The 16,932-nt window shown below is 37.1% G+C and overlaps 1 protein-coding gene across 2 annotated transcripts in view; it reads left to right on the forward strand.

Annotated features, from left to right (window-relative positions):
• Positions 1-9,209, forward strand: part of Sp3 (Sp3 transcription factor) — a 60,417-nt gene extending 51,208 nt beyond the window's left edge. For both annotated transcript variants that reach the window (XM_042694040.1, XM_042694041.1), the window contains exons 6-7: positions 1,795-1,991; positions 7,469-9,209. In XM_042694040.1, the coding sequence (XP_042549974.1) occupies positions 1,795-1,991; positions 7,469-7,785 (514 nt within the window). In that variant the 3' untranslated portion in view covers positions 7,786-9,209. The remainder of the gene's footprint in view (positions 1-1,794; positions 1,992-7,468) is intronic.
• Positions 9,210-16,932: the final 7,723 nt, after the last annotated feature.

Consider the following 16,932-nt stretch of genomic DNA (forward strand, 5'->3'; position numbering starts at 1 on the left):
CTTGAGCTAATTTTTGCTAGGGTTTGTTGTGCAAGAGCACTTTTGAGGTTAAGAAAGCATATTGATTCACCTGTTGGTGGTAACCTTAGAGGTGAGGCAAGAAGTTATTGAGCCTATGAGTGAACTGAATTGGGTTTCTTGTGAAATTGCTATGGTGAACGCAATATGTAAAATTGATTTGTACACTTGTAGCCACAAATATTGCTCTTTTCTTGAGACTACTCAAGACTAAAGCAAAGTTTTAGAAGCTAAATTAAGTGAAAACAAGACTTTGGCATTACATGTGCGCCAGAAATACCTGTTTTACTCACCTTAGCTCTTTGAAGAGACTTATGGAAATTGGGGGTGGACTGGAGCAGAAATTAGTGAATTGTGTTAGATTATGACATCCTTGCCCTTGAGACAACAGCATGACTCCTCCTTGTCTTTACTTATGCTATTCCTCTGCCTGGAATGCCTTCCCTCCTTTCTATCTAAATTCTACCCACCTCCTCCACGAAGCCTTCTCTAACTACTGGAGTCCACATTGATGTCTCCCTGTTCAGAACACCTATGGCATCTAACAGCCAGCACTGCACCGTTTAGCACTGTTTGTCCTATGGCAATTTCACATGCTACTGAGTGTGAGTACATTGAAATATAATGTGGGGGAATATGCATTTTTTTGAGTAAAATTTGGAAAACAGGTGTATTATATACAGAAAGATTTAGAAGCTGTGGAAGGTTTATAGGCTCCATCTTGACTGAGAGATTGGGGGTGGAAGGCATTTGGGGCGGGGGTTAGATGTAAGAAACACTGTAAATTTATGCAATGTGATTTTGTAGTTGTGTTCAAAATGCCATGTTTTTAGAAACCTTTAAGTAACCTAATTTTTATTTTTTAAAGAAGCAGTGCTTTTTTGGGAAAAAAATATAGAAGCTGACTGAAAAATAGTGTTTTTTTTTAAAGTATATAATTTTCAAATATCACCTTGGGAATAAAAAACATTTTCTTCTTGCTTAGGCTAAGATGCCTCTGTTCACCCATCTAAGCATGTCTCAAATTCTCTGTATCAAATACTTAAATGCAATGTCAAATTTTGCCATGTGGAAAAAATGGTATTTGTTATATCTGTTTGTGCAAAATTCTGGATATATTTGTAAGATTTTCAGGTGTATTTTAACTGTAAAGATAATATCAAAATCATTATGATTTATATTTGTTTGTGGAATGCTAAAGATTAAGACCATCTAATTAGATTGAAAAAATAAAAATCTTCCAAGTCAGTATATATTCAGTAGATAATTATTTAAATATTTGAGTGAATATGCTTCCATCATGTTAAAGTCTGTTTAAGCTGCTGGGCCTACCTTTTAATTGTACCTGCAGACAGCTATGTATATATATGTATACGTATATGAATATATGCATATATATATCCTCTTTGCGTTATAAATTTTACAATTATCTGACACGACTTTGAATAAAGACTTGTCCTACTATTAATTTAAGTTGAATTGGTTCTTTACATAGTATTTGTGAATGGTTCTGATGGAAAAGTAAATAACTTTTTGTTTCAAATGTCCTTTTAATTATATAATTCTTAAGCATATAAAGCTGGACAACAATCACTAATTCTGGGGTAAAATTAATTCTGGGGTAAAACTTACATGCTTGAAATAAATTTTCTTATAAATAGACTTAAAATGACCTTGATTTCTGATGGACGTCATGGTGATATCTTTTTTTGAATATATAAGCAATGTCCATTTGAATACTTTTATGTAAGTGTATATTCTTTGTGTGTTTTTTAGAGGTACCAATCTTGGGAAAAAGAAGCAACACATTTGTCACATACCAGGATGTGGTAAAGTGTATGGAAAAACCTCACATCTGAGAGCGCATCTGCGTTGGCATTCTGGAGAGCGCCCTTTTATATGCAACTGGATGTTCTGTGGTAAAAGATTTACTCGAAGTGATGAATTGCAGAGGCACCGAAGAACCCATACAGGTTACTAACACTTTTATGTTGATTTGTTTTCTTGTATTTATTTTTGGTGGGTTCTAGAGATTGAGTTTGGGGCCTTGTGTGTACATGTGTGTGGTCATTTGTGACTCTGTCCATCTGTTTATTTTGCTTACATTTTAAATTGCTTTTACTTTGATCCATCCTATTTTTTTCTACCATAACACAAAGCATAATCCTGATAAATTTTGGTATTTCATCTTTTCTACTTGTAGTATCTATAAAGGAAAGACATTTCATGGAAGCATTGTTGTTGTCAACATTACACTTTTCATTATTTTTACCCAGTGTTACATAACCAAACTGAATCTAACCTAATATAATTTGATGATAGTTTTCTCCTTTTAACATGTAAAATGAAGTGATCAAAGCGCTCATACGTTTATGTTCAACATGGAAAAAAAGCATGATGAAATAGAGAACAACATGGATTTTGAGGTCTCCCATATCTGTATTTCAGTTCAAGTTCTTAATTAGATTAACCAAATAAACTGTATCTGATACTGTTTCATGCCTCTTAGTTTGACTTTAAATATTGCACAACTATTTTGTAGAGTATGGAACAGTACTAGACACTCTACTAGTTTAGTTCTTTCCATTTCATCAGGTAGCTAGACAGATGAGATTAACTTCTTGGAAACTACAACCAACAATAAGAAACTGGATAATAAAAAGATATTGTGTTACAAATTATGTTGTACAAAATGTACTTTTATTTAGATCTAGGAGATAATATTGCTTGGAATAATAAGGCATCTTGGGTAGTGAACTGGAAGGTAAGGCCTTCTAACAGAATTCTCCTCAGTACAGTTTGATCAGTAGAGTATAAAAAAGAATAATATGCTGATCTCCTGTAATACTATCTACTCGGGGCTGAGATTAGAGATCACAATTTGAAGCCACCCTGGGCAGACAAAGAGATTCTTATCTAATTAATTAGCAAAAAGCCAGAAGTGGAGGCATAGTTCTAGTGGTAGAGTGTCAGCTGTGAGTGGAAAAGGCATGGAGTTCAAACCTAGGCCCAGGCTCTCCCTCTACTCCCCAAGGGAATATGTAAGAGGGAGGGGGGAGAGAGACTCCAGTCAGGTAAGTGTGAGTTACTCTATAAACCCAAATGAGTACTGGATTAAAGGAGGTGTCTGTAAACAGCATTTTTTAGGGCTTTCACACATTACATGCATACATCTTTATAAGTCTAGAATATAAGATTTCCCAATCTTATTTGATCATGGTCATTTTTTTTAAATTGAGCATTGTTTAAAACTGATGTTCCAAAAGAATGTTGGGAATGGTGGTATGTTGATAGAAATGGGAGACCATTTTGTGATGACAGTGACATGAACATAGCCCTGGTAAATAGGACTCAGGCATATTATGGAGATAATTTGTAAATTAGGCCCAGGAACCTCTAAGCTATTGGTAATCTGTAAGTTAGCCTTAGAGTCTCATATCATTTGGTACAAAGGTAAAATTCTGTAATGTAATAAAATTGTGTTTTAGAAAAATGATTCTGACATTGATTGATTGGCGATGGTAAAACTAGGATGTCAGTGGGTCAGGTAGGAGGGCTTACTCAAACCTTCCTAAAATAGAGTAAACTTCCTGAGGTAAAAAAATGTTCCTTAGGATTCTTGATAGTTCTCTGGATTTAAGTTGGCCTTTTGCCTTCACTTGAATAGTGCAATTGCATAGTAGGTCTTAGACATAGTAAGTTCAGTTTCCTTTCCTTTCCTTCCCTTCCCTTCCCTTCCCTTCCCTTCCCTTCCCTTCCCTTCCCTTTCCCTTTCCCTTTCCCTTTCCCTTTCCCTTTCCCTTTCCCTTTCCCTTTCCCTTTCCCTTTCCCTTTCCCTTTCCCTTTCCCTTTCCCTTTCCTTTTTTTTTTTGCCAGTCCTGGGTCTTGAACTCCAGGCCTGAGTACTATCTTTGAGCTTCTTTTGCTCAAGGCTAGTGCTCTACCACTTGAGCCACATGCCATTTGCAGCCTTTGTTGTTTATGTGGTACCGAGGAATCAAATCCAGGGCTTCATGCATTGTAGGCAAGCACTCTATACCATTAAGCCACATTCCCAGCCCTCAATCTCATTTTTAAAAATGTGAGATAGGCTGTGGCTCAGGAGGAAGAGCATTTGCCTACCAGAAAGGTTGGTACCATACTTGCAGTTTTTTAGACTGTGAATTCAGGTAGTAATGAAAGAATATCTATAGGTGAAAACAAAGACATATGCTCAGGAGGTTTAATAAGATTAGTTCCAAGAATAATGAAGATGACTTGGCATCTTGATTTCAACTAAATAACCAAGTCCAGTACTCATTTGGGTTATTAAAACATCAACATGCCTAAGTTTACATTGTTGGAACTAATCTTACAGAACCTCTGTAGTTTGTCTTTATTTCAATCTGTAATTACTCTGTCATTACTTGAATTTATATTTGAAGAGTTAAAAGTTTAGTATTATGAATATGACATATTTATATTGCTTAAAGAATGTACTTTAATTTAGACTTTAAAGAGGTGTTACAAACAGGGTGATGACGTCTTATGCCTATAATTCTAGCTACTCAGGAGACTGAGATCTGCGGATCATGGTTCAAAGCCAGCCTAGACAGAAATCTCTGTGAGACTCTTATCTCCAATTAGCCACCCCAAAAAGCTGAAAGTGGAGCTGTGACTCAAGTGCTAGAGCCCTAGCTTTGAGTGGAAAACCTAAGAGACAGTACCAGCACCCAGGCCCTGAGTTAAAACCCAGTAACTGAAGGGAAGGAGGGAGGGAGGCCAGGAGATAGAGACAGACAGACAAATGGATGTATGTTACAGATAGGTTTTAATCTCATATCTTTTTTTTAAGCAGATAAAACAAGTTTCTTTGAAAGTGAAATTGTTTGGAATGGGGCCTTCTTTGAGGGAGAAGTCTTTTCTGAGGGTAGTTTTTTTTTTTTTTTTTTAATAGTACAGGCTTCCTCCCATGTCTCCTTCCTTGAGTTTTGTGTGATTGCTTGATGGTTTGTGCTGCTCCACTCTAGATCTTCATTGGGCATTATGGGAAGAAGTGTTTGAGCAGGGGTCCAAACTGATACCCCCTCCCCCCGCTTCTCTCTGTCTCTGTTGGGGCTTGAATGCGGGTCTGGGCACTGTAACTGAGCTCTTGAGCTCAAGGCTATCACTTGAGCCACAGCACCCCTTCTGGTTTTCTGGTGGCTAATTGGAGATAAGAATCTCACAGACTTTCCTGCCCCAGCTGGCTTTGAACTTGATCCCCAGATCTCAGCTTCCTGAGTAGCTAGGATTACAGGTGTGAGCCACCGGCAACTGGCTCTGTTATCTTTTTTTTTTTTTTAAATATATTTTTATTGTGAAATTACTGTACAGAGGGGTTACAATTAAGTGGATAAGATAATGAGCACATTTCTTATCAAGCATTGTGGACTCCTGCTTTGTTTCCCCTTCCCGTCCCTTTGTATCCCCCCCCCCTCCCATCCCCCCCCACCAAAGTTGTAAAGTTCGTTTTTCAACATGACTTGTACATCTCATTGTTGCAATGGGTCCTCCTGTATCCCTGTTTTAACAATTTGTTTTTTCCCTTCCCCTCCACATATACCAACATCATATATAGTGAAAGCAGGGGTTGTACCATGGGGGAGGGACATACAAGGCAACAAAGAGATAATCTTATAAATATGTTAGAATCAATCACATGAAAGATCTCTCTCTCTCTCTCTCTTTTTTTTTTGTCAGTCGTGGGGCTTGAGTTCTAGGCCTGGGAGCTGTCCCTGAACAATTCAGCTCAAGGCTCATGCTCTACCACTTGAGCCATCAAGCCACTTCTAGTTTTCTGGTGCCTTTTTTTTTTTTTCATTGTGATTACGTGATTACATAATTTCCCAAATTTCACAGTATTGTGGAATAATGATGCTCATTTAAAGTCACAAGCTCATTCTAACTTTCCTAGAGCAAATTGTCTATAACATATAACGGTGTACACGTATACACCATACATGTGATCAGCAGCATGGGGATATTTAGTAATGGTTCGACCAGATGAGTGGAAGTTCTTTGTTTCTTAAGTCCTATTAATTTGGTCGTATCACCTAACATTTTGGATTTAACATCCACTTATCAGGGAGACCATGTACCGTTTGTCTCTTTGCTCTTGGCTTACCTCGCTCAACATGATTTCTTCTAGCTCCATCCATTTCCCTGCAAATGCCATTATTTTGTCCTTTCTAATGGCTGCATAATATTCCATTGTGTATAGATACCACAATTTTTGGATCCATTCATCTGTGGTGGGGCGGGCATCTGGGTTGTTTCCATATCCTAGCTATTGTGAACAGTGCTGCAATAAACATGGAGGTGCATGTGTCCTTGTATATTGGTTTTTGTTGTTCAGGGTAGATGCCTAGAAGTGGTATGACTGGGTTGTAAGGGAGGTCAATCTTTAGCTTTCTGAGGACCCTCCAGACTGCTTTCCAAAGTGGTTGTGTAAGTGTACATTCCTACCAGCAGTGTAATAGGGTTCCTCTTTCTCCACATCCCCTCCAGTATTTGTCGTTGCCTGATTTGTGGATGTGGGACATTCTGACTGGGGTAAGGTGGTATCTCAGGGTTGTCTTTATTTGTATTTCCTTCACCACCAGGGATGATGAACATTTCCTCATGTGTTTCTTGCCATTTTTATTTCTTCATCTGAGAAGTCCCTCTTTAGTTCCCTTGCCCATTTAGTAATTGGTTTGTTAGGTTTGGGAGGGATTAGTTTCTTGAGTTCCCTGTATATACTGGATGTTAACCCCTTGTCTGATATATTGCTGGTAAATATTTTTTCCCAATTAGTTGGTTGTCTTTCTAGCTTGGTTGCGATAGATTTAGCTGTGCAGAAGCTTTTTATTTTAAGGTAGTCCCATTTGTCGAGTCTCTCTCCAATTTGTTGTGACCCTGGGACTCTGTTCAGGAAGTTCCTTCCTGTGCCTATTTAACTGGTATCTTTTAATGGAAGTTTCAAACCAAACTTAGCATGAAATAGTAAAGTCTTATTTGGAAATTAGTATGTCATAGTATATATGTAAGGATTTTTTTTTTTCATCAAAAAGTAAAAATGAGATATTTTGAAGAAAACTATTTTGTTAGAGAAAACTTGAAGGGAGCAGCTAATGAAACATGCGGTTTGGGGGCTGGGAAGGTGGCTCAGTGGTAGAATGCTTGCCTTGCATGCCTGAGGCCCTGGGTTCGATTCCTCAGCACCACATAAGCAAAAAGAAAAAAGCCAGAAGTGGCGCTGTGGCTCAGGTGGTAGAGCACTAGCCTTGAGCTGAAGAGCTGAGGGACAGTGCCCAGGCCCAGAGTTCAGGCCCCACGACTGGACCCTCCCCCCCCCCAAAAAAAAATTAAAAAAAAAAAACATGCAGTTTTAATTGTAGGTCTCTGCTCCTCAGTTGTTAATGTTGGCTTGTTTTCTGTTTTTTAACAGGTGAGAAGAAATTTGTATGTCCAGAATGTTCAAAACGCTTTATGAGAAGTGACCACCTTGCCAAACATATTAAAACACATCAGAATAAAAAAGTTATTCATTCTAGCAGTACAGTGCTGGCATCTGTGGAAGCTGGAAGAGATGATACTTTGATTACTGCAGGAGGAACAACACTTATCCTTGCAAATATTCAACAAGGTTCTGTTTCAGGGATAGGAACTGTTAATACTTCTGCCACCAGCAATCAAGATATCCTTACCAACACTGAAATACCTTTACAACTTGTCACAGTTTCTGGAAATGAGACAATGGAGTAAATATTACACAAATACTTATTCATTGTGGTTATTTTTATACAGTAGTGAGAAGAATATTGTTCCTAAGTTCTTAGATATCTTTTTATTGATGTGCAAAAATTTTTGGATTGACAGTAACTTGGTTATACATGACACTGAAATGCCTTACTTTGTATGATATTCCATAGTATATTAAAAATGGTAAAATTGCATGGGTTTTGTAGGTACTTTTGGAATCTAGAAGAAATGAAATTTTACCAAGTTATATAAAGAGAAAATTGAATTTAACAATGCGAATGGTAGTCTAACCAAATGCATCAATCCTGTGTGGTTTAGTGTAAAAATGAGAACATGTTGGTATTTATCTATTGTAAGATAAAAAGTTGATGGGTGAAAGAAATCATGTTATGATAAAAAAATTTTGTAATTTTCTTGATGACTGGAATTTTTATTATGCATAACTGACAAATCAAGTTTCCAAGCAAATGTTACATAGTGTAGGCTTTACTTAGCTTATCAATTTGTCATTTTGAAGCTAATTATTTTAATTAGGTTAACTATGTACAATATTTTAAGCATTACTCTTGTAAGATTTTGAAAACTACATTTTAACATGGAACTCTAGGGATAGTCACCTTTTAAATCCTGTTGAAAAGCCATGTTTAAGATTTAATTTGCCAAAATAATGTCTTGTTTAATATTCTTTCAATAATGAAGTTGGGCAATATAACCAATGTTTAAAAAACTTTCAAATGTATAGGTTGAGGCATTTGGGTGGTAAGGAAATGTTAAGTGAATTATCCCTTTTCTTGAATATTGGAGGACCAAAAATGAGGTGTATTGCGTCTTAGCAGTGATTTTTTTTTTTTTTTTTTAAGTCCAATCTTGTTTCCAAAAACCATGTCTGCCAGGGCCTTAAAAGCCATCATGTAAATTACCAGTGAAGTATAACATATGCAACACATAACAAAATCACTTCCATAGTGACGATACTCCAAACATATGGATATTAGTCATAGAAAACTAGAGGTTTTATGATATTTTTTAAGCCTTTTTTTTGTCTAGGTAGTCAGTCTGCACTTAAATATCAACCATTTTCCTTTTTTTTTGCTTGTTCCCTTAAAATTTATATGTATCCAATACATTAATTGAGAAAGGTATGTTTTTTATTACGCTATATTTTCTTTTTATTTTTTAATTATTGTTTATATTTTCAATTAAAAGTGTACAAAATAAAGTTACATTGCTGGTCTTGTAAGAGCTATACAATTTTCCTAAATGTATACCTACCTATAACTGCAGCAGTTCACCTATTTCAGAAATTTGGAATTCTGTTCATTTGTTATCTTTAAGACCACCTCAAATTTAAAGGCTACCTTATTGTACGTTTAAAGTGTATTATAACAGTGTGGTAGTTAATAAAACACTATTTTTTTTTCTTTTGAGTTTGTTGTATTCCTATGTATTCACAGTATTTCAATGATACGGGCAAGAAAATCGGGTTTCTTTTTCTTAAAGCCTTTTCAGATTCTTGATTTCAGACACTAAAATTTTAAGCAAGTCTACTTAAAATGAGATATGTAGAGGTACTGGCAATTTTACTTTTCATTTAAAAATGAATTTATTCATAACAATTTTATCAATAGTATCTAGCAGACATCAATACTTTTTCTTTTAAAGTACCATAAAGCATTTTGATTGATCATAAACCTGAATTTATGTAAGTACTTCTAACAGTCTTAAAATAAGCTTTGATAAACATGGCAGGCAGGAATATATATGGTATTTGTCTAATGATAAAGGCAGTGTAAGAAGGAAAGAGAAAAATAGCAAGTTACTCTTTTTCCACACATGTAGTGGTGGTATATTGTCTGTTACTAGTCCCAGCGTAGTACATGTATATGTCCACTCCATGTGTTCCTATAGACAGGAAGTTTTCTAAGTGTAAGACTTAGGTTTGTTGTATGGAAGTGGATGCATTTCTTGGAATTAAAGAAATGGATTAATGGAATGTATGATTTTGAAGTTATCAGGATTAGGATTTGAATCTTAAAATTCCCTTAGGTAATTCTTAATTTTTTTTTTAAATTTAAGATTGCAGAAAGAGAATTGCATGAAGTTGTTCACTTGTAGCAGAAGATAATCCTTTTAGAGTAATAGATTGTTTTGAGTAATACTGAAAAGTTACACTGTTTATAGCATACTTTTGATCCCAGGAATTTATTATCGTAGTTTAGAGAATGCAATGAACTATATAGTCATGAAATTAACTTTTTAGATTTTGTGAATATATTAGAGAATAGAATATATTGTACTAGGAACATGTTAGTGAATGTTAGATCGCTTACTTAAGTTGAAGCATTAAACCTTAAGTCTAGGCTGTTTTAAATATTTCTATTTCTATGTTTTTAAAAGGTTGAATAATATTTGAATAATTACTCTGAAGTCAGTTTTTTCCTAGAAATGAAATCTGTGTAGGTGTATATGAATTAGTATTTTTCATTGTACACCATTTAATAGTTTTGTCTGTTTTTGTGATGGCTAGAGTTACTGCATTGCCAGTAATATTCATAAGCAGGTAATTACTGTTTCATCAAGTAGAGGCCATCCTCTATGCCTCAAGGAAAATGTCACTTAAGAAAAATTCATCTGAGGGCTGGGAAGGTGGCTCAGTGGTAGAGCACTTGCCTTGCATGCATGAGGCCCTGGGTTCGATTCCTCAGCACCACATAAGCAAAAAGAAAAAAGCCTGAAGTGGCACTATGGCTCAAGTGGTAGAGCGCTAGCCTTGAGCTGAAGAGCTGAGGGACAGCGCCCAGGCCCAGAGTTCAGGCCCCATGACCGGACCCTCCCCCCAAAAAAAAAGAAAAAAAGAAAAATTCATCTGAGCCAGGCAGATGGCTGGTCACTCACCTGTAATCCTAGCTTCTTTGGAGGCTGAGATCTGAGAATTGAGGGCTAGAGCCAGACTAGGCAGGAAAATCTGTGATACTCATCTCAACTTAGTCATCAGAAAATCAGAAGTGGCACTGTGGATCGAAGTGGTAGAGCTCTAGTCTTGAGCAAAAAGAGTTGAGGGGCAAGGCCCAGGTCCAGAGTTGAATACTCAAAGAACAGTTCGTCTTATGTAGATGTATACTTAATGATTTTAAAAAGTGATTAAGTTGCCAAAAAACACAAACTTTTTTAAAAAAAGATACATCTATTGCATAGTTGCCGTCTAAATAACTGACCTGGATGATAGTGAAAATACTTAATGCATTTTAAAATGCAGGTATGATAACAATGAATGACATACTGTGAAAATCCAATGTTGTTGGGAAAATGCTGGGAAGCACTTTGAAAGCCCAGGTATGTGGCACACACTTGCAATCTCAGCCATAGCTGAGCACTGAAATACATGGGTGGGTCCAGCTAGGTAGGAAGCAAAAAAGGGTTCCAGTCCAGCCTGGACCAAGCCAAAGACCAGAGAGACCTTATTCAAAAATAATGAAAATAAAAAGGACTGGGGGATGTGGTGAAGTGACACTTAAAAAAGTCCAAACATACCTAATCACATTTTTTCCTTCTGTAGAATTTGTGTGTGTGTGTGTGTGTGTGTGTGTGTGTGTGTGTGTGTGTGTCTTCAGTGTCTGATAAACCCACCTCTAACCTCACCATTCTGAGTACTAAGTCTTGTGTGTCTGAGCACAAAACAAATCAGTTTATTTGGAACAGAATTTGATGCTTTTAGTGAACTTTATTGTTGAAGATGATTCTTGCCTTGTTTATAAAAGTTTGCATGTAATCAAATATGTGATAAGTAATAATCACAGATACCAACTGCTGGAGAAAGAAGGGAAGAGTTCTGTGTGGGATGTCTGAGAAAATTAGGCATTAGAAATAGTATTGGTAGACAATAAGGGATTTGTGAGGGTTGTGTGGAAGAAGGTAATTTTATCAGATTCCTTGTCTTGGTGTCATGGGGCTTCACAGAAAAGCTCAGTTTCTTCAAGTCCAGAGTTTTTGAATATTGGGAATCTGAACTAAGGACTAAACATAGGAAACAATTACACTTCAGGAACTGTTGGCATCATAATGGCAGGGAGACTCAAAAGTGTCAAGGTAGTGACAAAACTCATTTTTGCTTGATGTTATACAATAGTCCCTCATGACACAAATGTATTTTAAAACACTTGTTTTGAGGTATTGGATATGATGCACAGGGCCTTGTGCATACTAGACAAGCACTGTACCATAGAGCTACATTGCTGGCCCTTAAAGCATAGTATTTAAAACTTCAAAGTGCTGGAGAAGAGATTCAAGCAGTAGATTAATGCTTACCAAGTACAATGCCCTGAGTTTAAACAGCATAAAAAAAATAAGCCCCCAAAACAACCTGCATTATATGCTGTAATTAACACTATATCATTTGTTATTACTTGTTTGAGATACGGTTTTGGTTTTTAAAATGGTGTTGAGATTTTTATACTCTTTCCAACCCAACTTTTCACTTCTAAATTCCATGCTAAACTATATGTCATATAGGTGATACCAGGGCCTCTCACTTAGCTTTGGTAGACTAGTACTCTGCCATTTGAGTCATACCTTTGTTTCAGCTTTTTGCTGCTTATTTTGGAGACCAGTCTCAAATTTGCTGCCGACGTTGGCTTTGAACTGATGATACTCTAGATCTCAGCTTTTTGAGCAGGTAGGGTTAAAGGATGAACTGCAGGTACCTGGCTGATGTTGAGTGCCTTCTTAAAACCCAATTCTTATCCATATGAAAGATTACTGTAGTGTTCATACAGGAGGATTAAAATGCACTAAGCAAAGTGCTGGGTTTACAGTAGCTACTCGGTAAATAGTATCTACTGCTGCCACTACTTTTTCCTTCCCTTCCTTCCTTTCCTTCCCTTACTCTCTTGTCCCTACTCAACATTCTTCCTAAACTGGAGATACTTTTTTTTTTCCTGTAGTGGAAGAACCAATGTTTTTATTTTCATTTTTTGATCAGTGTTAATGCATTATTTTTTTCTCCTTCAAAATGAGGTCTTGTTTTCAATGCAGAATATAGAAAGATGATATTTGCAATCTTAAGTTGGTGCTTCTGAAGTTGACTATTCCATCAGAAAGGTTGGGGGAAAGGGAAGGTCATCGAATCATCCCTATATAGAGTGCTGTTTTAGCATTTCTAAAGTCAGCCCAAGAATCTAGGCCTGTTTTGGAAAGGTAAAATTTAGTGTTTGGTGGTTGAAGATTAGAAAAGGCTGTTAAAGGCCACTTATTCTCCAATGTCTTAAGACCCCAACTATACAAGTGTGTGGGGAGATATAGAAGTGGTGGAAATACTGCTTAGGCTGCTTTCCCTTCAGAGAGGAGCTTGTCAAATTATTGGACAAGGAGGGGACATTTGGCTGAAATCATTTGTTCCTCCAGAACTGGTGTCTGTCTGAATTTCCTACCTGTGGGGTTCTATAAGATAACCTTACAGACTGAGAATATAGCTTAGTGGTAGAGTGCTTGCCTAGCTAGCGTACATGAAGCCCTGGGTTTGATGCCTCAGTACCACATAAAAGAAGCAGCCAGAAGTGGCCCTGTGGCTCAAATGGTAGAGTGCTAGCCTTGACCAAAAGAAGCTCAAAGACAGTGCCCAGGTCCTGATTTCAAGCCCCAGGACTGACAAAACAAAAAACAACAACAACAAAAACAAAAAAACAAAAGCACAGAGAGACTCTCCTACATTTTCTCTAAAGAAAGTTTAGCAGGCTGCCAAATAATGCCAACTAAAACATCAACATATTAGACATAGTTTGTTCAAAACACAGTAAGTTGAAATAGTGATTTGCTCTGGTTGAAAATACCAACAAAAAGTCATGGTTAGGGCCATCTGATTCAAGTTTTATAGAGGGACAACTTAGTATAAGGCTTGGATGAATTACAGCGGGTCTTGAAAGAACAATAGGATGTGCCAAAGAAAACTTAGGGCTTAGAAATCCCTCTACAATTTTAGGACATCCTGTTTTCATAGGCCTGTGCTTTGCTCTTATTTAGCAAGGGTGAAGCATTTTGCAGAATAACAGTGAGTAAATAGAATAACAATAACAGTAAATAGAGCTTTGGGTTTACACATCTGGACTTGAATTCTAGCTCTGTTCCTACATATGTGACCTTGGGCTCTGTCTTCACTCTGAGCCTCAGTTCTCTAATTTAATGGAGCTGACAGCACCACTTTCTTTTTCTTTTTTCTTTTTTCCCTCCCTCCTTCCCTCCCTCCCTCCCTCTTCCTCCCTCTTCCTCCCTTCCTCCCTTCCTACCTCCCTCCCTCCCTCCCTCCCTCTCCCTTCCTTCCTTCCTTCCTTTCTTCCTTCCTTCCTTCCTTCCTTCCTTCCTTCTCTCCCCTCTTTTTCTTTCTTTTCTGTGTGTGAGTATGAGTCTTTAATTTAGGGCTTGGGTGCTATCCCTTAGCTTTTGCACACAAGGCTAGTGCTCTACCACTTGAACCATAACTTTGCTTCCAGCTTTTTGGTGATTAATTGAAGAGATCAAAGAGTCTTATGGACTTTCCTGCCCAGGCTGTCTTTGAACTGTGATTTCATTTGGAAGCTGGGACCATATAGCTACTGCACATGATGAGTGAAATGATAGTTGATTTTTAACTTTCATATGATTTTAACTCTTGTGATTTTAATTCTGTGGGTGAGATTGAGTTTATCTTCATAAATTTACAATTCATGTCTTCCATGAAGGGAATGGCCTATTTGGATCATTGACTATAAAAGATGTTAATATCTTCCCAGTTTGAACCTCATCGTTCAATTTTTGGTTGTTTTTGTTTGTTTTTGCAGACATTTTACTGTATCTGTGAGCCGTGGCTTGTCTTTCTGGAGTTTTTGTTTTTCCAGTGCTGGAGATTGAATCTAGGGCTTCATATATATGCTAGACAAGCACTCTACAACTTGGCTATATCTTCAATCTTGCCTTTGTCTTTCTGAAGAAATTCTCTGCCTGATGTCATAATAGTATTTTTTCTCAAAAGCTTTAGTGATTTTGCTTTTCTATTTACCATCCAGTTTAAGAGCAATTTTGTGATGTCTGTTATTTTACAGTGTATATTCAGTTGTCAGCATACTATTAACTGATTATATGATGCCATTTGCTATTTATCAAGACCCCATTTGTGTTCCTTCCTCCTGTTCTGAAAACTTGTTTTTAAAGTCTTGTTACCTGGTAAGGAAATCTCCATTGCTCACCTATTCTTGTCCTTCACAATTGTTTTGGCTTCCTCTTTCTTGAATTTTAGGATTAAAAATTTAAATCCACTTAAGCAATTATGTTAAAAATTTTCTTTAATTCAGGCCCTGAGCTCTTGATCAGCTCAAATTTTTTTTATTGTTATTAAATAGGTGTTGTACAGGGAGGTCACTGTTTCATAAGTCAGGTAATGAGTTCATTTCTTTTTTTGGACAATGTCACCTCTTCCTTTACTTTCCCCCAGTTTCCACCTTCTGTCTCTATCCACAAGTTACATAGGTAACTTTCCACATGGTGTATACTGAATACATGATTGCATTTGTTTAACCCTTCCTTCCTCCCTCACTCCGCCCTTCCCCAAAGCCTCTCCCCCAAACTAAAAACAAAGCAAAAACACCACCACCACTAACAACAACAAAGAATCCCATATTTGATGAGCTTTATTGCTCATGGCTACCACTTGAGTCATTCCTTTAGCTCCAGCTGTTTGTTGGATAGTTGAAAAGAAGAGTCTTGGATTTGTTACCTGGACTGGCTTCAAACTAAGATTCTCAGCGATCTCTTCCTTTTGAGTGGCTAGTAATAGGCATGAGTCCCAGGCTCATGAAAGTACATTGAATTTCTAATTAATCAAAAGATATATCTTCCTACCCATTCTGTATTTCTCCATTTATTCAAATCTTTACTTGCCATGCAGGGGCTCTACCACGTAAGCCATGTTGTCAGCCTATTTTTTGTTCATTATTTCTTTTTTAATAAGGTCTCAAATTCATGCCCAGGCCAGTCTGAAAGTCACCATGCCCAGCACTTTATTGGTTGAAATGGTGTCTCGTGAATTTTTTGCCCAGGCTTTCCTTAAACTTCAGTCCTCCCCATCTCCTCAGTCCTCCTGATAAGCAGGTAGGAACCATCGTGGTTGACTTTGTAAATTATTCTTTTTTGTTATTGCTGTAGGAAAGAGACTTTTTAAAAATTATACTTAAGTTGATCAATGTGATGTGTATAAATGCTTGTGATGGTTTCTAAGTTATGTCTAAACATCATAATTCTCTTCTGAAGATTTTGCCTGTAGGTTCAGTATGATTTTCCATGTAGACAGTTACATTGTCTTCAACTAAAAGGTTTATGTATGTCAGCCTGGCACAGTGGTCCACTGCTGTATCCCAGCAGTCCGGAGGCTGAGGCAGGAAGACTGGGAGTTCGAAGCCATCCTGGGCTACACAATGAGACCCTTTCTAAGAAGAAGGAGGATGGAGAAGTATTTGTTTCATCATTTCTAACTCTTACCTGCTACTTTGGAAATACTTGGTGGCACCAGCAGTTTTCTGTTAAATAGAAGTGGTTGTGGTAGGCTCTGTTCTGACATTCATTTACTTTTCTTGCCCACATGTAATCTTACCAGAGCCTCATGACTCTAGAGATAGGTAGAATAGGCATTATCTCCATTTATTCAGACACAGGTAAAGTATCACACCCAAGTGTCTTCATAGAGTTTATGGGACTGATGCTCTTTACTCCTTCAACAAACATTTGAAAGCAGGCTATATGCTCAGCACTTGGGATAAAATGATGATCATTTTGTGATTTCTGTCCCAAAGGTTATTATCAGAGAAGTGAATGACATTATGACTCTAGTTACCTTTCTAATTAGAAAAATATGTATAATATATAATATTTATTTTTCCCATTATAATAACATATACCCTTTATTCAAAAGTCAGGGAAACACTAGCTTTTTGTCTTTCCTCCTAGCTAAACATGGTCCTTTAAGAGCTCTACAGTAGAACCCTGCTAACTGTCTTCAGATGTGACATCTGCAACATCATACCCCCAAGCATTCTAGAGCCCAAGCCAAGGCCTTGTGGCCCTGGCATGGTTACATTCATAAGGACATTTTATGACACTGGAAGAAAGAACACAGGTCTTTCCTTGCTT

This window comes from Dipodomys spectabilis, unplaced genomic scaffold (assembly GCF_019054845.1).
Source record: "Dipodomys spectabilis isolate Male_0828 unplaced genomic scaffold, ASM1905484v1 ptg000174l, whole genome shotgun sequence".
Lineage (NCBI taxonomy): Eukaryota > Metazoa > Chordata > Mammalia > Rodentia > Heteromyidae > Dipodomys > Dipodomys spectabilis.